Source organism: Mus musculus, chromosome 19 (assembly GCF_000001635.26).
Source record: "Mus musculus strain C57BL/6J chromosome 19, GRCm38.p6 C57BL/6J".
NCBI lineage: Eukaryota > Metazoa > Chordata > Mammalia > Rodentia > Muridae > Mus > Mus musculus.
In genome coordinates, this window is record NC_000085.6 from 5,966,077 (window position 1) to 5,988,544 (window position 22,468).

The 22,468-nt window shown below is 48.6% G+C and overlaps 1 protein-coding gene and 1 long non-coding RNA gene across 10 annotated transcripts; one reads left to right on the forward strand and one right to left on the reverse strand.

Moving 5' to 3' along the window:
• Positions 1-4,157: 4,157 nt before the first annotated feature.
• On the reverse strand, positions 4,158-20,067 carry Slc22a20 (solute carrier family 22 (organic anion transporter), member 20). The gene is made up of 10 exons (NM_198650.2): positions 19,690-20,067; positions 19,504-19,607; positions 18,722-18,876; positions 16,757-16,925; positions 15,554-15,677; positions 14,284-14,399; positions 6,780-6,994; positions 5,643-5,751; positions 5,323-5,529; positions 4,158-4,477 (listed from the first exon to the last, which is right to left on the reverse strand). The coding sequence occupies exons 1-10, from the start codon at positions 20,062-20,064 to the stop codon at positions 4,381-4,383; spliced, it is 1,671 nt and encodes a 556-aa protein (NP_941052.1). The 5' UTR covers positions 20,065-20,067; the 3' UTR covers positions 4,158-4,380.
• On the forward strand, positions 4,230-19,021 carry Gm31719. 9 transcript variants are annotated; one of them, XR_879487.2, is made up of 4 exons: positions 4,231-4,487; positions 6,181-6,215; positions 6,310-6,465; positions 11,750-12,488. It is a non-coding gene; the product is annotated as a predicted gene, 31719 (long non-coding RNA). The 9 variants fall into 9 exon arrangements; XR_879486.1 differs by lacking the exon at positions 4,231-4,487 and adding an exon at positions 4,670-4,857; XR_001782726.2 differs by lacking the exons at positions 4,231-4,487; positions 11,750-12,488 and adding exons at positions 16,585-16,827; positions 18,691-19,021 and having other exon boundaries at positions 5,909-6,215.
• Positions 20,068-22,468: the final 2,401 nt, after the last annotated feature.

The following is a 22,468-nucleotide window of genomic DNA, read 5'->3' on the forward strand; positions in this document are numbered from 1 at the left end:
TATGTCTGATGCTGAGGAGGCCAGAAGAGGGCATCAGATTTCCTGGAACTGGACTTAGAGATTAAATTGTTAGCCACCATGTGGGTTCTAGAAATTGAACCCAGATCCTTTGCAAAAGCAGTAAGTCTCTTAAATGTCAAACATCTCTGTAGCCCCCGCCCCAAAGTATTGTTGTTGCTGAGATTAAAGTTGAGCAACACCACACACATCCCATCCAGCCAAAGTAGTCTTTCTCTCTTTCTTTCTTTTTTCTTCTTTTGGTTTTTTTCAAGACAGGGTTTCTCTGTGTAGCTCTGGCTGTCCTGGAACTCACTCTGTAGACCAGGCTGGTTTCAAACTCAGAAATCCACCTGCCTCTGGCTCCCAAGAGCTGGAATTAAAGGTGTGCGCCACCACTGCCTGGCAGTAGTGTTTCTTAAGGTAACCCTTAGAGGCCAGGCAGAAACCAAAATAAGACAAAGGAAGAAAAGAATGAAGGGAAGCAGAGAGGGAGGGAGGGAGGGAGGGAGGGAGGAAGGAAAGCCACAGTTTATGGAGCTGCCTACGAGGCACTGTGGCCTGTGGCCAGAGGTAGGGAGTGATGGTAACTCTGAAGGAGTGGGACAGCAACCGAGGTCACCAAGCCTGTGCTCAGTTGGGTGTCTCCCAGTCATCTTTCCTCCCTGGGTGTGCACTCTACTGCTGAGCCACATCCCCAGCCTTTGCGTGCTCAGGCCCTGTTGAAGCCACTGTGACCCTGTCAGCTCCAACCCCTTCTAGTGGGCTCCTCTCACATTCCTCCTTTCAAGCCTGGATGTGTCCCATGGCGCCGAGTGCCCCTCCCAGTACTCTCCTGGAATGTTCCTCACTCCTGAAGCTGACTCTTCCTATCTCATCTCTGTAGCATTTTGCTGTGTCATCCTGCACGGCCTCCGGGGCCTCTTCTTCACCCTCATCCCTGTTGGGATTGCACGCAGCTCACGTTTGGACTGGTATATTCCCATCAGAACACTCCCTGCTCTGACCTGGTGCCTGGCTCCTGGCAGGCTCTCAAAAGATGCAAATCTATGGAGGAAGCTTAGGGTCAGGGGAACTGGCTTAGGATCTCCTAGGCAGTGGAGAGCCTCCCCAGACTGGCACAGGTTCCTACCCACTGTACTCACATTGGGTTTGAGCCCTTTGTGACCTTGGACAGGTCATCGGACCCTTGCACTTCATGAAACTGATGGTGGGGGCTGCTGGCAGACCCCAGAGTGTACACAAAAAACAAAATGAACCAAGGAGAAAAAGATAAAGCCATAAGATCCCTCTGCATATGTAGCAGAGGATGGCCTTATCTGGCATCAATAGGAGGGAGGCCCTTGGTCCTCTATGCCTCTGTGTAGGGGGATGCTAGGGTGGTGAGGCTGAAGTGGGTAGATGGGTGGGAAAGCACCCTCATAGAGGCAAAGGGGAGGGGGTATGGGATTCGGGATTTGCAGAGGAAAAACCAGGAAGGGGGACAACATTTGAAATGTAAATAAAATAACCAATAATAATAATAAAGATCCCCTGTGACACCCTCTCCTGAGTTCTCCGGGAGTATATACTAGGAGAACAATAACAAGAGGACGTGAGACACCTCAACAGTGTCTGCGCTGAGCCAAGCATGGTGCTGTGCATCTGTGAGGAACACGGGACTTGAAATCACTGATACCTGAGCTTGCCATCAGGTAGCACTGATAAGAGCGAGGCCTCTGAAGCGATACCCTGGCAGGCTCAGCTAGGCGCCTTGTCTAGGACAGGCCTAGATAAACTGATGAACTAACTCCAAGGTAGTGTTGGTGTGCTAGTGAACCAGCCCCGAGCTGTGAGCCCTGATAACACAAAGCTACTCCCCCAATGAAATGATACAAAGATGTGAGCGTTGGGAACGGTCTCTATGATCCCACTGCCACGATGACAAAACATGGCCTTTCTAGCTTCTGTGTTGATATCTTTGGCAAGAGCCCTGGAGACTGTGTGTGGCCTGGATTGCAATGACTTAGAACTTCTAGCGCTGTCATTGGGTCCACTGTCAGCGCTGGCCTACACTCTCAAAGACCTCCTAGACCTTCATGGGTGCCATCCTTCCAGACTGCTGTAGCCAAAGGACTTCATGGTAGATGTGGGTCAAGCCTGCAAGCTTTCGAGGCATCCTAACAGTGGGACCCTGCGGCAGCATTTCTGCCCAAACAACTGCTCCCCACTTGGTAGGATGTCTAACTTTTATATTAGTATATTGTAAGGAATGTTTGTGATAATAAACCAAGCATATTTGAAAGACAAATCTTGTGTGCATGTCCTAACTGCCAAGTGATTTACAGTCTCGGGCTTGCTCTCTATACACACTTTTTTTTTTTTTTTTTTTTTTGAGACAGGGTTTCTCTGTGTAGCCCTGGCTGTCCTGGAACTCACTCAGTAGACCAGGCGGGCCTTGAACTCAGAGATCCACCTGCTTCTGCCTCCCAAGTGCTGGCATTAAAAGCGTGTGTCACCACTGTCCAACTCTATACACACTTTTAATCCCAGTACCTTCAAGGCAGAGGCAGGCAGGTCTCTGTGAGTTCAAGGTCAGCATCTTCTACATAGCAAGGTCCTGGTCATCCAGGGCCTATATAGTAAGATTTTGTCTCAAAAAAACAAACAAACCAAAGTTCGTAGTGGAGACATGCTTAAATGATGATTTTCTGAATATGTTGGATGTGTGGAAGAGATTAAGCCTAGGTCTTCCTAGCGCATTGACTAGGTGAATTACCCTGCTCTTTGGGTCTAAGTCCTTTTTTTATTTTTATGTTTTACACAGGGACTCACCATGTAGCCTATACTGGCTTCAAACCTGTAACTCTCCTATCCCAGGCCTCCCAAGTGCTGGTATTACAGCTGTGCTAGAACAGCTAGGCCAGCAAGCATGCGCTGCCACATCTGGCTTCCACATCATTTCTTTTTTTAGTTTTGAGTCAGGGTCTCCGATAGCCCGGGCTGACCTCGAACTCTCCATGGAGCCATGAGCTCCTGATTCTCCTGCTTTTGCCTCCTGAGTGCTGGGATTACGTATGTGTGCCACTACAGCAGCTTTCAAAGAATAATGGCCTAAAAATATGTCCCAAGATTCTTTGAAGCCCCTCTCTTCAAAATATAGGGTCCACTTCCTTCCTCTTACCAGGAACAAGTCTTAGTAACTCATTTTATGATGCAAATGACCATGGGTGATTTTAAATTTTTAATTATGTGGGTGAATAGAATGTGTGTGTGTGTGTGTGTGTGTGTGTGTGTGTGTGTGTGTGTGTGTGTGTGTGTGTTTAAAGAGGTCAGAAGAGGGCACCAGAGCCCCTGGAGCTGGAGTTAGAGAGGTAGTCATGAAGCAGATCTGGGCAATGTGGAGACAGCAGGCTCAAAAAAGTCCCTGACCCAGAAGTGTGCCACAAAGGTCCTATGACTTCCTGACACATAGAAGCTGGAAGGGAATCATGCTTGCTGGTCTACCCCGGTATCCTGAAGGGGTTTGTTGTGTGCATTCAGGAGTCAGAGTTCTTGAGATTCTATGGGCGGGGAAGTTTCTTGAATTCATGTCCTCCGTGTCAAGATGGCTATCATACTTTCAGCGATACAGAGTCTTTAGGAATAGAAGAAGAAATTAAAATATGGCCAGGCAAGGTGCCACACACCTTTAATGCCAGCATTTGGGAGGCAGAGGCAGGCAGATCTCTGCAAGTTCAAGGGCAGCCTACTCTATATAACAAATTCCAGGTCGAGGCTATAGGAATATGTCCAAAGTCTGCACTGTATGCTGACCTGAGGTCAGAGGGGAGCTGGGAATGCAGGGACATGCCTCTTTTATGACTTCTGGGAAACTGGGCCAGATCCCACTTCTGCAAAGTATTACTGCTTTGAATATCACCAACAGGCAAAGGTCCTGACTCTAGTCTCACTGTTGCCTCACCAACTCTTACACCAACTGTGCAGACACACTGTCTACCCCTTGGGGAAAATGAGCTTTTTCTCCAATAATGTCTGAAGGAATGGCCATGCTTTCTAAAGTAGTGAAGCAGAGTGAGTTCTGGAATTCAGGGGTGGAGATGGTGGTCAAGAAAATTGGCCAGGAAACCATGGAGCGTGGACTTCATTGTGACGTTTGCAAAGACCCAGCATCTCTGGTGGCCCTGGACAGTAGTGCTTTTATTGCAGTGGACAACATGATCTCCTTGGGTCCCTGGAGGATACTTCCCCTTCCTGAGCTTTCTGCTTGGGCTTGGGTGTGGCTCCCCAGCAAAGTCCACGATGCCCTCTGGCTTTGCATGGAGTTCTGCACCAGGATCTCCTAGCAGGACTTGGACACTCCCTCCTAGCACAGGCTGAGCTCAGCGTCAGGGTCCTGACAACTTAAATGGTTTCTTTGAGGGGTGAAGCCCCCAGCTGCTGAAGAGAAATTTCTTCACTCTTCTGTTCTGTGTCTCTTTTGGAACGGCCTTGTTTGACTCTGCTCAAAGGTAAATAGAAACTTCTGTTATCTTTCTGTTTTAGTCATTTCCTGACCTGTCCACTTACCTGCCTAGTCTGAACAGGTTTCTAGAAAAATCTCAATGTTCATTTTCCAGTTTTCGTGTTTGTTTGTTTGTTTGAAACAGGGTCTCATTTGGTATCTGTGGTTGGCTTGGAACTCACTATGTAAGCCAGGCTGGTCTTGAACTGACCAAGGCCCGCCTGCCTCTTCCTTACGGACCCTGTGCTGTTTATGTGGTACTGGGGTTTCCTGTGTTCTCAGCCACTGTGTGGCCTCCCGCGCCCCTCCTCCCACGTCCTCTGCTCTACCTTTATTCCTGTGCTTTTTCCTCATGTTGGACCTGTTCTGATTGAGAGGTAAGCCACGTAGAGGAAGGCAGAAGTCTGCCTGCCTTTCTTTCTTTCTTTCTTTCTTTCTTTCTTTCTTTCTTTCTTTCTTTCTTTCTTTCTTTCTTTCTTCCTTTCTTTCTTTCTTTCTCTCTCTCTCTTTCTTTCCTTCTTTCTTTTATTGTTGTGGGGTTTTTTCCCCTTATTTTCTTTTTAAGATTTATTTAATATGAGTACACTGTAGCTGTCTTCAGACACACCAGAAGAGGGAATCTGATCCCATTACAGATGGTTGTGAGCCACCATGTGGTTGCAGGGAATTGAACTCAGGACCTCTGGAAGAGCAGTCAGTGCTCTTACCCACTGAGCCATCTCTCCAACCCCCAGAAAGTGATTTTTTTTATGCATAGCCATTGACGATTCCTCTCACTTCCAGGCATTTCTGGTTGCCTGTAACCACTGGTCCTGCACTCCATAGTGCCAGAGGACACTCACCGTCTCTCCATTGCAGCAATAGTTTCTACCAGTGGCACATTGCGGGTCTCAGTCAGGAAGCAGGCGACAGCCATTCCAGCCAAGACTGAAGTGGCACCAAAGGATACAGGTGGCAGAACTGGACTGATCTCGCCAAGTGTGGTGATCAGGGGTGCCACCAAGCCTCCGAGGCGGGCATTGACAGAAGCAAATCCCATCCCCATCTGCCTGTGAGAAGTGAAGACCTATCAGCAGCTGGGGCTGGGTCCCCAAAGGGTCAGGCCTGCAGGTGCCAGGGAAGAGAGTGAACCCCCCAGCATGGGCACCACTCTCATACTCACCTGATCTCTGTGGGATAGAGTTCTCCCGTGAACAGATACACGCAGATGAAGGAGCTGGCCAGGCAGCCTTTGCCCAGCGCTGCCTGCACTGTCCGCAAGGTCTGCAGATCTGAAGAGGCAGAAGAGAGAGGTGGAAGCCGGGCGTGGTGGCACACGCCTTTAATCCCATTACTCGGGAGGCAGAGACAGGTGGATTTCTGAGTTCGAGGCCAGCCTGGTCTACAAAGTGAGTTCCAGGACAGCCAGGGCTATACAGAGAAACCCTGTCTCAGAAAAGAGAGAGAGAGAGAGAGAGAGAGAGAGAGAGAGAGCGAGAGAGAGAGAGAGCTGTGAGGGGCAGAGACTGGAGCAGGGGCCTGCGGGACTTAGGTGTAAGCCAGTGCACGTGACTTTAATTCCAGTCCTCTGGAGGAGGAGGCAGGTAGATCTGTTTGAGGTCAGCCTGATCTACAAGGAGAGTCCCAAGCCAGCCAGGGCTACATAGTAAGACCCTGTCCCCATCTGACTACTTCTCATTCATTTGCATCTGTCTCCACAGCCCGCTGTTAGATTCAAACCCTAGCTCTGACTCAGGTAGGTAACCTAGCCACAGTGACCTCCTATTTCTGAGCCCCTCAGTCCTGTGAGTAAGGGCAATACTAATACAGCTTTGCATGCTTGTTCAAAGGTGTCATCAGGTGGACACATGTCACCAGAGCAGTGTTTGGTGCTCAGTCAGCACTTCTTGCTGGTGTGTCTGTCATTAGCCTGTTTGTCCTGCTGCTCTTCACTGACTGCAAACCCTGACTGAAGCATCCCATGGGAGGTGGTCAGAGAAATCCTGGTAGGTACCTGCTTTGAGTTGGTGTTGGCTGGAGTAGACCAGCTGAGGAGATTTCCCGAATCACCCACACCTAAGCAGCTTTGCATCAATTACACCAATTCCTCTTTGGCAATTTCCTCTTTCAAGTTTCCTGTTTATCCCCTTTGAGACAGGGTCTCACTGGAGTCCCGGCTGGCCAAATACTGGTGATTCTCCTGCCTCTGCCTCCCAAGGGCTAGAATCATGGGTGTGTTGTGGTCATCTCCAGAGGGCCTCTCACTGCTTCTGAGACCCTGTGTCTATGTGGCTACCACAGGGCAGCAGTGACAACTCACCCTCAGGCATAAACATGTTGGCAATGACCATGAGCCCAGCTAGTATGAGGAAGGAGGACACTGTGGCCCGTCGTCCCACATAAATCATCGTGGTGGTGGCGACCAGCATGGCCGGGATATCGATGATCCCAAACAGAGCCTGTACCAGGTAGATGCTGAGCCCAAACTTCTGCAGGTCCATGGCCAGGCCGTAGTAAGCCACAGAATTAGAGAACCTGGGAAAGGAGGCAGAATGGCCCTGTTTCACCCACAACTCACTGTCTGGGGCTTGACGAAAGGGATACAGGATGTGTGACCTGGGGACCCTCCCCTCAGGGAGTTCAAATCCCTTTGGCAGCATCTTCTGGTCCCTCACGCCTCAGACACTGGAGCTCTTTCTCACTACATCTCGTTCACACCACCTGCTCCCCTGAGCTCAGGTTCTGAGCTCTGGGTTATCTTTGGTCTTCACTGTCAATACAGCTTCAGTGCTGGGATTAAAACAGTGCTAAAAAACCAAAACCAGGCTAGGTAGTAGTGGTGTAGGCCTTTAATCCCAGCACTTGGGAGGTAAAGGCAGGAGGCCAGCCTGGTCTATAGAGTGAGTTCCAGGACAGCCAGGGCTACACAGAGAAACCCTGTCTCAAAAAACCAAACCAAATCAAACCAAAACAAAAAACGAAAACAGAAGAAGACAGACAGGTTAAAGAACACATGCCAGTCTGTGCTTGTGAGCCCAGCACTTGGAAGACTGGGGCAGGAGGATCACCAGCCTGGGCTACATAGTGAGATCCTGTCTCAAAATCTTACCTTTATTTATTTCTTTGCTTGTTATTTTCGTTGACTGTGTGGTGTGTGTGTGTCTATATTCCTGCGTGTGTGTGTGCACTTGCATGTGGAGAGCAGACATTGACCACGGCTGTCTCTCTCAATCGCTGTCCACCCTGTTTTCATTTTAAAATTAATTATTATTGTCTGTCTACCTGTACCACTCGTGGAGGTCAGCGGATAGCTTTTGGGGAGCCGGTTTCTCTCCTACCTTGGGTCCCAGTGACGGAACTTGGCAGGTTGTGGCGGTTGTGTGGTGAGAGCTTTTACCTACTGAACCATCTTTCAGTACTGCTTTATTTTCTGAAACAGGAGATCTGAACTTGATCTCCTCTCCCCATTCTCTTTCTGACAGTCTCTAACATTATAGCTAAAGCTGACCTGAAACTCACTGTAGCTCAGACTGTCTTAAATCTCACAGCAATCCTCCTGCTTCAGTCTCCCAAAGTCTGGGATTACAGACAAGAGCCAGGCACCTAGTTGTGCCTCCTTTTGCATCAGACATGAAACTTTGTCAAGCTGAGTCATGTACCTTTCTATAGGTGAAGACCCTTGTAATGCCAGCACTGGAGAACCCAAGGCAGTGCAACCCAAAGCCAGCCTGGGCTATAGACTAAGATCCTGCCTTAAACAATCAACCAAGCTGGGCGGTGGCTCAGGCCTTTAATCCCAGCATTCAGGAGGCAGATACAGGCAGATATCTGAGTTCGAGGCCAGCTTGGTTTACAAGGCGAGTTCTAGGACAGCAAGGGCTACACAGAGAAACCCTGTCTCAACTCCATTCCCCACTCCAAAACAAAAAAATCAAACAAAACCCAATCAACTGAAACAACAACAAAGAAGACTCAGATGGGAGTGGAGGGGCATAAGTGCAGTAACACAGACCCCTCTTACTTCTGTCCTGGGTTTACCCAAACCCTTTCCTAGTATCCGAACACCAATCTTAGGTGTTGTTTTGAAAGAATTTTGCGTGTGTAATGAAGTTACATCATTTACATCAGTTAACTTGAAGATAAATTGGGGTAGGGTGAGGGAAGCTGATGTAATCACATTAGGTGTCTAAGCCTGAGCCTATAGGTCAAAGACAAGGAGTTAGTGATTCTGAGCCTAAGAGACTTTATTGGTTTTTTTATTCAGTTTTTTTAAGTGGGAAGGTCCACTTTTTGTTTGTTTGTTTGTTTGTTTTTCAAGACAGGGTTTCTCTGTGTAGCCCTGGCTGTCCTGGAACTCACTCTGTAGACCAGGCTGGCCTCGAACTCAGAGATCTGCCTGCCTCTGCCTCCCAAGTGCTGGGATTAAAGGTGTGTGCCACCACTGCCCCCAGCTGTTTTTTCAGTTTTATGAGACAAGGTCTCATATACCCCAGGCTGGGATTGAACTTGTTATTTTTCAGAGGCTAATATTGAACCCCTGATTCTTCTATCTCTACTTCCCCAAACGCTGGGCTGCAGGTGTGTGCCACTTCTCCCAGACAGAGAACAATCTGACGTGAGAGTCTCCACTGAAATGGAGACTGCTACCTAGCCAGCAATGTAGGTGGTCTCTTGGAGCTGAGAGTGGTCTATGGAGACATCGACCTTACAGCTGCAGAGAGTTGAACTCTGCCAAATGAATTCTTCCCCAAAGGCTCTGCCAAGGAGCTGAGCTACACAGATTCCTTCTGCTCAGCCTTGGAAGCGCTGTGCAGGGACCCAGGCTGTATCCAGGTGGGCCCTGGCCTTCAGGGTAGTGATGCTCGGTAAGTGATGCTGTAAGTCAGTAAAACCTGATCAGAGCATGCATGGACTCTGAGAAAGATGAAGAGCAGACAGACAAAAGCCACCCAATGTATATCCCTAACCATGAGGGCATGTTGGTGGCCTACCAGGGAAGAGTGAGACATGGCTTTATTTCTGAAATGGTCTTTCCAGAGAGACTGGACCATGACCAACCTGGAGTACCATCCAAGTTGGACTGTGACTGGCAATGTTTTGGAAAAATCTGGTGGATGAGAGTTGGCTACCCAGTTCCAGGACAGGCAAGGCTACTCAAAAAGACCCTGTCTCGAAAAACAGAGGGGGAGGAGGGAAATTGGCTACTGACCAAAGACAGAAGGTGCCAAGAGACAGACTAGTCTAGGGTTGGCAAGCTTCGAGTTACTATGGACCTGCAGATGGAAGCATGTCTTGGTGCCAAGGGGCAGAAGAAAGGGGTTTATACACTAAGCTAGGCCAAGACGGATCAGCACCAACTGGAATGTACTTGGACAGATTCAAAAACATTTACAGATCAGATGTCAGCTAAGAAGCAGTCCTTTTTATCAGAGCTTGGCACTGAATGCTTGGCCGACTACCCTGTCAAGTTTGCTTAGCCTACTGAGTTTGGGTGCATGCTGGGAGAGTGTGTGAGGTTGACAAATGGAGGGGGGATGGTCACATCCAAGATGGCCACACTCATGTCAAGCTGTATCCCAACACAGGGAGAATAGACTAGATATTCTCTATGATTCCTTTCTGTCTGACGTCTCTGTACCTGACAAAATTCTCACTTTTCCTATTTTCTCATTATTCACTAGCTTATCAAATATTTACTGCAAATCTGCCATATGCTATGGCTTTACCTGATGGTGACATTTCAAATATAATTGAATTAATTAAAAAAACAGTAGCAGAGCAGAATATTAACCTTTTTTTTTTTTTTTTTTTTTCCGAGACTGTGTAGCCCTGGCTGTCCTGGAACTCACTCTGTAGACCAGGCTGGCCTCAAACTCAGAAATCTGCCTGCCTCTGCCTCCCAAATCCTGGGATTAAAGGCGTGTGCCACCACACCCGGCTTACCTATTTTTTATAGAAACACATGTGTATGTGCGTGTGTGTGCATGCGCGTGCGTGTGCGTGTGTTGTCCTCCCTGGGGGCAATCTCCAGAGAAGAGCAAGAGCTCTCTCTTCCTCTCCCTCTCCCTTCTCCCCTCTCTCGATGGCACACAACGTTTTACTTTTTGTTTTAATTTTTTATGTGCGTTAGTGTTTTGCCTGCGTGTCCGTGTGTGCGTGAGATTGTCAGATCCACTGGAACTGGAGTTATAGGCAGTTGTGAGCTAGCATGAAACCAGGCCCTTAGGAAGAGCATCTAATACTCTTAACCACTGAGCCATCTCTACACCCCCAACCCCTTTAAGATAGGGTCTTACTATATAGCCCTGACTTACCTAGCACTCCCTGTGTAGCTCAGGCTAGCCTTGAAATCTCAGTGATCCAACTGCCTCTGAGTGTAGCCCTGGGAGTCAAGGCAAGCACAACCACACCCAGCCAAGAATATATTCACTTTCATCCAGGAATCCTTCTATGTAATTCACTCTGATCTTCACAACAGCACTAAGTGATGGCTAAGATTATAAAAGTCACGGGAGCCGGGTGTGGTGGCACATGCCTTTAATCCCAGTACTCAGGAGGCAGAGGCAGGCAGATTTCTGAGTTCGAGGCCAGCCTGATCTACAGAGTGAGTTCCAGGACAGCCAGAGAACAGAGAAACCCTGTCTCGGAAAAAAAAAAACAAAAACAAAAACAAAAAAACAAAACAAAAAAAACCAACAACAAAAATTAAATAAATAAAAGTCATGGGACTGATGGGGAAGCTGAGGTTTAGAGAGGTTAACACACTCAGGATCTAACAGTGAATGCTGATGCTGAAATCAAAACACAGGCCATCAGCTCCTCAGTCTTGCCTATTTTAAGGCAGAGTCTCTTGTAGCCCAGGCTTGGCTTTGAACTTGCTACATAGCCATCTCTCCAACCCCAGAACTTTCTTTTTTCTTTTCTTTTGTTCCTTTCTCTCTCTCTCTCTCCCTCCCCCCTCTCTCTCTCCCCCCACCTCCCTCCCTCTCTCTCTCTCCCCCCACCTCTCTCCCTCCCTCTCTTCTTTCTTTCTTTCTTTCTTTCTTTCTTTCTTTCTTTCTTTCTTTCTTTCTTTCTTTCTTTCTTTCTTTCTTTCTTTCTTCCTTCCTTCCTTCCTTCCTTCCTTCCTTTCTTCCTTTCTTTCTTTCTTTCTTTCCTTCTTTCTTTCTCCTTTGTACACCGAGTACGCATTGCTTTTGTAACTTGGAAATTAGCCACAAAAGAAAACAACAGAGTTCGGAGACATTTGTGCAAACTAACCAGTTCTCTTCTCCCTTTTCATACTCATAGCCCTCCTGGGATCCCAGAAGTCCCTGTCCCCACCCCACCCCAGCCTAGAGAGCCTCATGGAAATGGTGCAATTGGATCCAGATGGGCCTGGTAAGGCTCCAGGGCTTCAAGGGGGCCCTGAAAACGGCCAAGATTTTCTGTATAAAACAAAGTTACACAAGCCAAGATACTTGGAGAATCCTTTAGGAAGACCCATGGCCCCACTTCTGCCTAAGCTGTGGATTGCTGCCTCTTATGAAAAATAAGACTTTGCTAATTCTTTCTAGAAGGATCCAAAAGAGGTCTTTCAACTTCAGAGTTTGAAGTTGGTTTGTTTCTAAGAAGAAGAAGGACCATGAGGAAGTGGCAGGATACCAGAGGTTGCTGCAGGAGGGCAGGCAGGGGGTGTCTGGACATCAGAGGGCAGTGTCCAGACCCACCAAGAGTGCAAGGCAAGGTGGCAGGGTGGGAGGAATGACGGGGGGGGGGGTGATGTTTACAACACACCTCCATGAGGTCTTGGGATCTCCAAGGGCTCAGGGAACTTCATTCCCAGAACCCAGGGAACATGTCCCCAACTCAGGTCAGGGGCCACAAAACCCAAAAAGCAACAACAACAAAAGCACTGGAAACCCCTCTTCATGTCTTCCCTTTGACCCTCATAAGGCCCATACTGCAGTAAGTACTATATCACGGCCTGCCTTCCTGCCTCATATTCATCAGCTTAGGGCTGGAGAGATGGCTCAGTGGTTAAGAGCACTGACTGCTCTTCCAGAGGTCCTGAGTTCAAATCCCAGCAACCACATGGTGGCTCTCAACAATCTGTAATGGGTTCTGGTGCCCTCTTCTACTGTGTCCGAAGACAGCTACCGTGTACTCATATGCATAAAATAAATTAAGAAATCTTTTGGGCTGGTGAGATGGCTCAGTGGGTAAGAGCACCCGACTGCTCTTCCAAAGGTCCGAAGTTCAAATCCCAGCAACCACATGGTGGCTCACAACCACCCGTAATGAGATCTGATGCCCTCTTCTGGTGTGTCTGAAGACAGCTACAGTGTACTTCCATATAATAAATAAATAAATCTTTAAAAAAAAAAAAGAAATCTTTTAAAGAAAGTCTTGTTTACTTGTTCTTATTTGTGCCTGTATGTGTGTATCCGTGTGAGTTTATGTGTATCACATGTGCGCGGATAAGACTTTCTGCACAAATGTAGACACTTAGGTCAACATAGTGTCCCATCTATAATGTCAGTTCACCCACAGAATACCAGGTGCTGGTGCAACCTTAATCTGGTTGTTGTTGTCTTGAGACAGAGTTTCTCTGCGTATCCCTGGCTGTTCTGGAATTTGCTTTGTAGACCAGGCTGGCCTCTAACTCACAGATATCCACCTGTCTCTGCCTCCTGAGTGTTGGAATCAAAGTGGTGCAATGCTCCCCCCCTCCCAGCGCTGTAACCTTAATTAAAAACAAACAAACAAACAAACAAACAACATTTGTATGTATGAGTGTTTTGCCCCCATGTATGCATGAACAGCACATGGCTTTTGATAACCACAGAAGCCAGAAGAGGGCATTAGAGTCCCCTGAAATTGGACTTACAGATTGGGTTGAGCCGCCATGTAGGTGCTAGCAATAGAACCAGGCTCCTCTGCAAGAGCAACGAGTGCTCTAAACTAGTGGGCCATCTCTCCAGCCACTTTGTGGTTTGTTTTCTTTCGTTCTGTTTTTCTTTTTTTTTTTTTTAAGATTTATTTATTTATTATATGTAAGTACACTGTAGCTGTCTTCAGACACTCCAGAAGAGGGAGTCAGATCTTGTTACGGATGGTTGTGAGCCACCATGTGGTTGCTGGGATTTGAACTCTGGTGCTCTAACCCACTGAGCCATCTCACCAGCCCCTTGTTCTGTTTTTCAAGACAGGGTTTCTCTGTGGAGACCAGGCTGTCCTTGGAATTCAGAGGTCCCTCCTGCCTCTGCCTCCCAAGTGCTGGGATTAAAGGTGTGCACCAACATACCCAGCTTGGGGTGATCTCTGTCTCTGTCTCTGTCTGTGTGTGTATATGTTGGAGTGTGTGTGTGTGTATTGTGTTGGTGTGTATGTATGTGTTGGTGTGTGTGTGTGAGTGTGTCTGTGTGTTGGTGTGTGTGTGTATGTGTTGGGCTGTGTATGTGCGCATGCGCGCGCATCCTTTGCTTATGTATGCACCCGTCTGTGCTGATATGCTTATCCATGTGAGGAGGGCCTCAGGCATCTTTCTCTAGCTTTCAAAGCCTTTTCTTCCCTTGAATCTGAACCTGAAGGTCCATTTGACCAAAGCTAGAGTTACACGCATAGCAGGTCAGCTTGTTAACACAGGTTCTGTGATTTGAAGTCAGGCTCTTGTACTTGCAGGGCAAGCACTGAGCCATTTTCCCAGCCCTAAGGACTGGGTGCTAAAAGGAAGTGACATAAGACTGGATCCATATACGTTAGGACTAATTCAGGACAGTGTTTGCTAATGAGAGCAGAAAGCATGTCCCCACCTCAGGTCAAAGGGATGAGCCATCACCTACCAGACCCCCATGAGACAGCACGTGACCCTTCTGATGGCAGGGGTTCTAAAGAGGTCCAAGATGGAGTTGGAGGTGCGGACACTTGCAAACTCATCCTGGATGTAGGAGCTCACCACCTGGGAGAGGAATGTGTGATCAGGGACATTGAGGGTTCTGGGACGCCATTTTCCTCATTGGACTCCGTATCCATTGACAATGGTGCTTTGGTGCGTTTGTTGCCGTGACAATGGGCCATATCAGCAAGGTGCAATTCAACAGCCCTGAGTTTCAATGGCATCAGAGACTGTCACTCAGTTCCCAGTAACTTCACCACAGCATCAGATAGTGGCTAGAAGCAGCCGGGCTGGAGGGAAGCTGTCAGAGCGCTGGGCTGGCAGGCCTGGGCTAGCACAGCCTGGCTTCTGTCTCCAATACAGACCCACCACGTCCTCATGGGCAAACTACCCGGCCTCTCTTAACCTCCACATCTCTTTCTCTTTCTTACAGTTTTGTGTTACATTTATTTATTTTGTGTGCGAGAACGTGTGTGCCTCAGCGTGTATGTGGAGGGCAGAGGACAACTTTTAGAAGTCAGTTCCCTCCTCCATTGTGTGGGTGCTGAGGATTGAACTCGGGCCATCAGGTTTGGCAGCAAGTGCTTAGCCCACTGAGCACACTCACTGGCCCCAATCCCCCCCCCCGTTTTTTTTCCTCTTTCTCCTCTTCCCCTTCCTCTTCCTCTTCTTCCTCCTCCTCTCCTTCCTCCTCCTCTCCTTCCTCCTCCTCCTGTTGTGTGTTGTATGTCCATGTGTATGTATGTGCACTCATATATGGGAGGCGGGTGTGTGGAGACAAATGTTGATAATCACCCTTCTGTGTGTTTGCTTGCTTGCTTTCTCTCTCTTTCTTTCTCTCTCTCTCTCTCTCTCTCTCTCTCTCTCTCTCTCTCTCTCTCTCTCTCTCTTTCTTTCTTTCTTTCCTTCCTGACACAGGGTTTCTCTATGTAATCGTGGCTGTCCTGGAACTCCCTTTGTAGACTAGGCTGGCTTTGAACTCAGAGATCCACCTGCCTCTGCCTCCCTATTGCTAGGACTGCAGGCTTGTACCGCCACGCCTGACGGCGAGGTTTGGTCACTGACGCTGGAATTTATCCTTCCAGCTGGGCTGGCTGGCAAGTGAGTCCCTGGGGTGCACCTGTCCATCCTGCAGCGCTGGGTAAACCTCTACCACACCTGCCTCTCCTGTCAGTACCACAAAAACCCAGCCCAGCCTTCCATCCACACCCGCTCACCTCTGTAGTCAGCCTCTCCCCTTCCGCCTTCCTGCCATTCATCATGGCCACCTTCTGAAGGTTCTGCACAGCTTGCTGGGCCTTGCCGTGAAGGAGGAGCCATCGGGATGACTCTGGAAGCCACCTGGGGTACAGAAGGATCATTTCCACAGCAATCCCAGCATACCTTTACTCTACCAGACCCTAAAGACAATGTCAGGGTGCCAGTTTCACAAGCAGGACCCGTCGCCAACACCCCTTTGTTGTTGTTGTTGTTGTTTTGAGACAGGTTTTACATACACATACACACACACACACACACACACACACACACACACACACATTGCTATGTGGGTGGGTCCCAGAAATTGAATTCTATTTGTTAAACTTGAAGTCAACTGCTTTCACTGACTGACCCATCTTGCCTGCCCATTTTCCTCCCTCCCTCCCTCTCTCTCTCTCTTTCTCTTTCTTTCTTTCTTTTTCTTTTTTCCTTGAGACAGGGTTTATCTGTGTAGCCCTGGCTGTCCTGGAACTCACTCTGTAGACCAGGCTGGCCTGGAACTCAGAAATCCGCCTGCCTCTGCCTCCCAAGTGCTGGGATTAAAGGCGTGTGCCAACACTGCCTGGCGCTCTCTTTTTTCTTTCCTTCTTCCTTCCTTCCTTTCTTCCTTCCTTCCTTTCTTTCTTTCTTTCTTTCTTTCTTTCTTTCTTTCTTTCTTTCTTTTTTTCTTTCTTCCTTCCTTCCTTCCCTCCCTCTCTCTCTCTCTCTTCCTTCCTTCCTTTATCTTTCTTTTTTCTTTTTCTTTTCTTTCCTTTTTCTTCTTTTTTTTTTTTTTTAGCATATCATACAGAGAATCATTGAAGAGTCCTTCAAATCTAAGACACCCTTGGTATTAAATTGCATCTGGCTCTTGCCCTAGCTGCTTGGCCTTGAAAAAAATCATGGCCCCTTTCTGGGCTATACTTCAGTTCCCCTCTTACAAAATACAATGGGTTTTTATGAAGCACAGTGGAATTGATACAGGCAAAAATAATTTTGTATGTTCCAGAGCCCCATGCCACGGAAAGCGGTTGGCCAAAGATTCCCTAAAGTTATTCACAAGTACCTGGGACCCTGTGGCCCTCATCATGCCTCTGTTCTCTGTGTCCAGCACTTCCAAGGCTCTCTACACCTCACCTATCAGACACATGCCCATCCCAGCACCTCTCTGCTGGACGTACCAAGAATAGAGGAAAAAGACCAGAAAAGGAGCAGACACAGCAAACTGCAGCCACCGCCAGGGCCGGATCAGGTATGCCACGCCAGCCAGGATGAGCTGGCCCAAGGTGAAGGAGAAACCCAACAAGATGCCTGCTACTGTACGGCCTCTGGTTGGCATCCATTCTACAACTGTGAAAGAAAGGCAGGCAGCTGGAGTGACCCATCTACCACATAGCTATTTCATTCACCCACCCCTTCCTCATGGCTGTGGCCACACCAAGATCTACCTAGACAACACTCTTATATGGCCTATGGCAGGGTGCTCACTATAGGACATCAGACTCTAAAATGGCTTCATTGTAGCTGGTGGCGCATGCCTTTAATCCTAGCACTCAGGAGACAGAGGCAGGCATATCTCTGAGTTTGAGGCCAGCCTGGTCTACAAAGTAGGTTCCAGGACAACCAGAGCTGTTACACAGAGAAACCCTGTCTCAAATAAATCAAACCAAACCAAACAAACAAAAAGTCTTCATTGTAAGGTTGAATTTCCTGAGACAGGGTGTGGCATGCCCCTCCTTCAGTGAGTGTGTGTGTGTCTACACAAGAGCGTACAGGAACCCAAGCACGCAAATGTTTATGTAGTACAGAGGCCATTCTGGTATGATAGGCTGACAGATTTCAGGCATTTGCTCTCAGCTGCAGCAGGACACCTACCCTTCTAGAAGGTGGGACTGGATTTCTGAGGTCCCAATATGTGCTTGGCACCTCTCTTTCTTCCTTTTGTATAGAACAGAGTTTATGTAGAACACAGGGAGGGGAGTTAAGAGGGTAGTAGAGGCAGAGAAAGGCAGAGAGAGGGAGAGAGTAGAGAAGTAGAGGAGTAGAGGGCGGCCATGAGCACATGAGCAGGTGGAAAGAGTGGGGAAGGGAATGGGGAGAGGCAGGAGCAGGAAGGAGAGCAAGAGCAAGAGAGAAGCAAGAGAGCAAGAGAGCGCTTAGCACCTCTCAGTGTCCAAATGCTGGGGCAGAATAGAGCAGAAAAGGGGTACTGGTCTGTACACCTGCTTCTCTGGACCCAAGATTTCTCTCCCATCCTGAAATCAAAGGCCCACCTGCTGATGGACAACTAAAGGTGGTGGCAGTGTCTGAGCCTGATGATGTCTTCAGAGGCAAACTAAGTAAGAGCAGCATAGGCAGGTGGCAGCCCTGTGTTCAGAGAGGGCTGTCTATTGCCTTCCACCAGGGTTTCGCCTACAGGCTCCAGCTTATTCCTTATCTCTGAAAGGTGACACTCCTATCTGGTTAGCATCCAGGAGTTCAAACTCACTAGGTTGATCAGGCTGGCCTCAAATGTGTTATCCTCCTGCCTCTGCCTCCCGAGTGCTGGGATTACATTCATGCACTATGGCACCCTGCCCTAAGGTTTTAGAGTTTGCATTGTCCGATTGAAGCCTTTTGACTGCATGAACTCCCGGCCACCCTTTATTTACAGACTCACGTACCTTAGGCAAGCTTCAAACTGGCTGTGCAGCTGAGGATCACCTTGAACTCCTGATCCTCTTGCTTCCACCTCCCAAGTGCTGCGATTGCAGGTGCGAGCCACCATAGCTGTCTCCCTTGGACACCATCCTATCTTATGTCCCTGTGTCCCACTCACCTATGTGACCCCATGTAAACCTGGCACATCATAGATGATTAGTAGGTACTGTTGAGTAACTCTCATGAAATCAATCTGACCCTCTCAGCTCACAGATTAGTCAACTGAAACCCAGACCCAAGAAAGGCCACCACTGCCCACTGCTGCCCTCGGGGTCACAGTCGGCCAACCAGGGTCTTCCAAATCCAGACCCCTGGGTAGGAGGTTTTGAATTGCGGTTTCTGGGTGAGAATTACATAACGCAAAATTTGCAAAGCTGTCCTGTGATGCTGTAATTCTCTTGTTGCATGACCCCAGCCCCTCTGGGTCCCGCCTGGACTGGACTCACCCAGGGAGAGGGAGTTAAGGATGATGCCGGAGAAGGTCATGCCCATCAGGAAGCGGAAGACGCAGTAGGCACTGAAGGAGCCCACATACGCTGTGGCAGCCCCCGAAACTGCCAGCTGCAGGTACGACCACACCAGTGGGGCCTTGCGACCCAACCTGAACCCAAAGAGTGAGGGGCTAGGGAATCCTCACCAAGGAGGCAGAGAGGCCATGTCTGAAACTTCTGCCTTGGTGGGGACACCGAAGCAATCAAAGATGAGATGCCCAGTAAAAGCCACCCCTCTAAACACCACATGCAACCACCAGGCTGATCAGGGATAGAGGGACAAGTGTGATGGAAGATCAGAGACCGAGAGATTTAATCCATGTTGGGGAAAGGTAGAGAGTTTGAAAAGAGATCCATGCCTATAATCCCAGCACTTGGGAAGTACAGGCAGATGGATCAGAAATTCAAAAAAAAAAAAAAAAAAAAAAGAAAAGAAAAGAAAAGAAAAACACTCATATATATATATAGCCATGGTTTCACACGCCTTTAATCCCAGCACTTGGGAGGCAGAGGTAGGTGATCTCTGTGAGTTTGAGGCCAGCCTGGTCTAGAGAGTGAGTGCTAGGACAGTCAGGGCTACACAGAGAAACCCTGCCTTAGAAAAACAAAACAAAACAAAACAAAACAAAACAAAACAAACAACCCCAGACAACGAAAGGAATAAAGAGAGAAGAGACAGAATGTAGGTGAACGCAAGGGCTTTCCCTGGGGGACGAGGCGCTCCCCCAAAGGCTCACCTGTCAGCAAGACCACCAAACAAGGCGGCTCCCACCAACACCCCGGACATGTAGATGGACTGAGCCAGGTCACGAAGGGTGCGGGCCTCACACACCAGGTCCCACTATTGGGGAGAGAGGAGTGCTAAACCTTGTCCTTAGGCTTGGCCTCCTCCCAGCCCCCCAAGCCACCCACCCACCTCTGACCTCCATCACAATGGTAGATGGGAAAATGCTTCGGTCGTAGACCCAACCATCCTTGCAGCCCTCGGTGGCCACCCCATGGGAGGAGGCGTTGGGTTTCAGAAGGGCCCACTGAGGTTCTACATAGCGCCGGCACGGCTCGGGGTCCCCATGCTGGTTCAGGGGTATGGCAGCCCTCAGCCAGACCCCTGAGACATTGGTGGTAGGTTCTGTGTAGTTGGCAGGATGTTGGCAGTGGTGAGGGGGTGCAGCAGCCGTGAAGTTCTGTAGGAAGGTATGGCAAGCCAGCAGCCCACAGGGCAGCAGCAGCAAGGCTGTATAGACAAGCTGGAAGCGACCCACGCCTCCCAGGGCATCCAGCAGGTCTGTGAAGGCCATGGCCAAGGGCCCTACCCCAGGTCGGGCCTGCCCAGGCCTTATGTAAAAAGGCAGGGGAGGGACCTAGAGGTAGAGGATCAGGCCAGGGGTCAGGACCACACAGGCCTTCTCTACAATGCATCTCAGAAGGATCAAGTTACACCTCACAGGAGGCCTAAATGTCCCCACATCTGCAGTGTGTCCCTCCCCCAGGCCCTTTCTCCAGTTCTCTCTCTATCTGTTACCTCTTGAGTTAGCAAAGTCAAGGGTTGGGCGTTAGATAGATAGCTGAGTTAGCAGAGTACTTCAGGACCTTAGAAGCATTAAAGCCCTGCACTTGCTTAAAATCAAGGCCATGGTGGCATGAACTTGTAATCCCAGGAAGAGAGATTCATGGGCCTTGCTGGCCAGACAGCCAAGCCTAACCGTCGAGCCCCAGCTCCCAGTGAGAGATCCTGTCTCCAAAAGACAAGGAGGATGGCTCCTCAGGGATGACACTGGAGATTGGCCTCTGACTTCTGCAAAGTGCCATGGCACTTATGAGTGTGTGTGCACGTGCATGTACACACAAATACATAAATAATTTTAATTTTGTTTTTGGGGGTTTTTTGTTTTTGTTTTTTTGGTTTTTGTTTTTGTTTTTTGTTTTTTTGAGACAGGATCTCACTGCATAGCCCTGACTGTCCTGGAAATTACTGTGTAGACCAGGCTGGCCTCGAACTCACAGAGAACTCCTTGCCTCTGCCTCCTTTCGGTTGTGTGCACCTGGCTCTCAAATTTATTATTTTTTTAAATTAAAAAATAAACCAGTGTCTCTAGCTGCATATGAATCAGAAAATAGCCTAGTCGGCCATCAGTGGAAATAGAGGCCCAATTGGTCTTTCAAACTATATGCCTCAGCACAGGGGAACGACAGGGCCAAGAAGTGGGAGTGGGTGGGTGGGAGACTTTTGGGATAGCATTGGAAATGTAAATGAAATAAATATCACCCCCAAAAAAATCAAATCAAATCAAGGACACATTGTAGAACAGGATATGCCAACTGGTGAAATAAAGTCTTAAGGAGTTAAAATAAATAAATAAATAAACCAAATGAGACACAACAAGCAATACAGAAACAAAACCAAAGAAGTCCAAGTAGGGCAGTCAAGAAGCAGCGTCAGTTTGGGGTCGGGAACTTTCAGGGTATGTTGGCGAATCACCACAGCAAATTAAAGCCACTCTAGAGAGGGGCTGAGGGCTGAGGGCTGAAAGGAGAGGAATCCAGGACACCATGCATACCGCTCCCTCCAGGACCTGCTCCAGTGAGGAGGCCAGTTGACTTGGCTCCGGCCTCCCAGTAAATAGCTCCTGGAAACCATCAGCTCAGGACACTGGTTCTTTCATGATCAGAACTCTCAGTTCCATTTCTACATGCAGCCTTGTGGGCAGTCCCATCGCCCACTCCCTGCTCCCTCAATTTTTCTTTTCTTTTTTTTTCCATTTCTTCTCAAGATAACGTCTACTATAGCCCAGGCTGGCCTGGAACTCCCTATGTATGTATGTATGTATGTATGTATGTATGTGTGTGTGTGTGTATGTATGTATGTATGTATGTATGTAGTCAGATGGTGAACTTTGAACTTTATTTATTTATTTATTTATTTATTTTGGTTTTTCAAGACAGGGTTTCTCTGTATAGCCCTGTCTGTCCTGGAACTCACTTTGTAGACCAGGCTGGCCTCGAACTCAGAAATCCGTCTGCCTCTGCCTCCCGAGTGCTGGGATTAAAGGCGTGCACCACCATGCATGGCTTGAACTTTTTTTTATTTTTCTGAGACAAGAGTTCCTCTGTGTAACTCTGGCTGTCCTGGAACTCATTCTGTAGACCAGGCTGGCCTGGAACTTAGAAATCCGCCTGTCTCTGCCCCCTGAATTCTGAAACTAAAAGGCATGAACCACCACCACCCAGTGGCAAGCCTTCTACCAACCAAATACAGCCCACCTGGCTCCTTCCTCTTATCTCTGGTAAGAGCCACAGAGGCAGAACATTAATGTAAACTGCTGGATTACAGGGTGTCCCACTGTGGTCTGGGGTTGGGTGGGGACTCTGTGCTTTAGAGAGCTCCCTAGGGGGTCAGATCTATGCTAAGTGGAGGTCTTGTGTTTCCTTACTGATATCTGCAGAGGAGGAAGTCAGACTCAGCCCCCAGGTAGAGCATGCAAAACCAGAAAAGCCACCTGGATTGGCTGTCAGTGGAGCAGTCGGTTCATGTCTCTGTGCCCAGGCCTGCTCAACATCTCAGGAGCTGAGGTGGCCACAGCCAGATACCCAATCTCTGGCAAGGGTGGACAAGGGCATGAGACAGCCTGAGCTGCTTCTACGCCAAGGCTTGCTGGTACAATCAAGGGAACAGTTGGGGAGAATAACACCCAGAGACAGATG

Coding starts and splice junctions, on each gene's coding strand:
- Slc22a20 (NM_198650.2), bottom strand. CDS start 20,064: ATGGCCTTCACAGACCTGCTGGATGCCCTGGGAGGCGTGGGTCGCTTC. Junction 19,608..19,689: donor CATCTACCATTGTGATGGAG/GTCAGAGGTGGG, acceptor TCTCCCCAATAG/TGGGACCTGGTGTGTGAGGC. Junction 5,530..5,642: donor CTCTATCCCACAGAGATCAG/GTGAGTATGAGA, acceptor CACTTCTCACAG/GCAGATGGGGATGGGATTTG.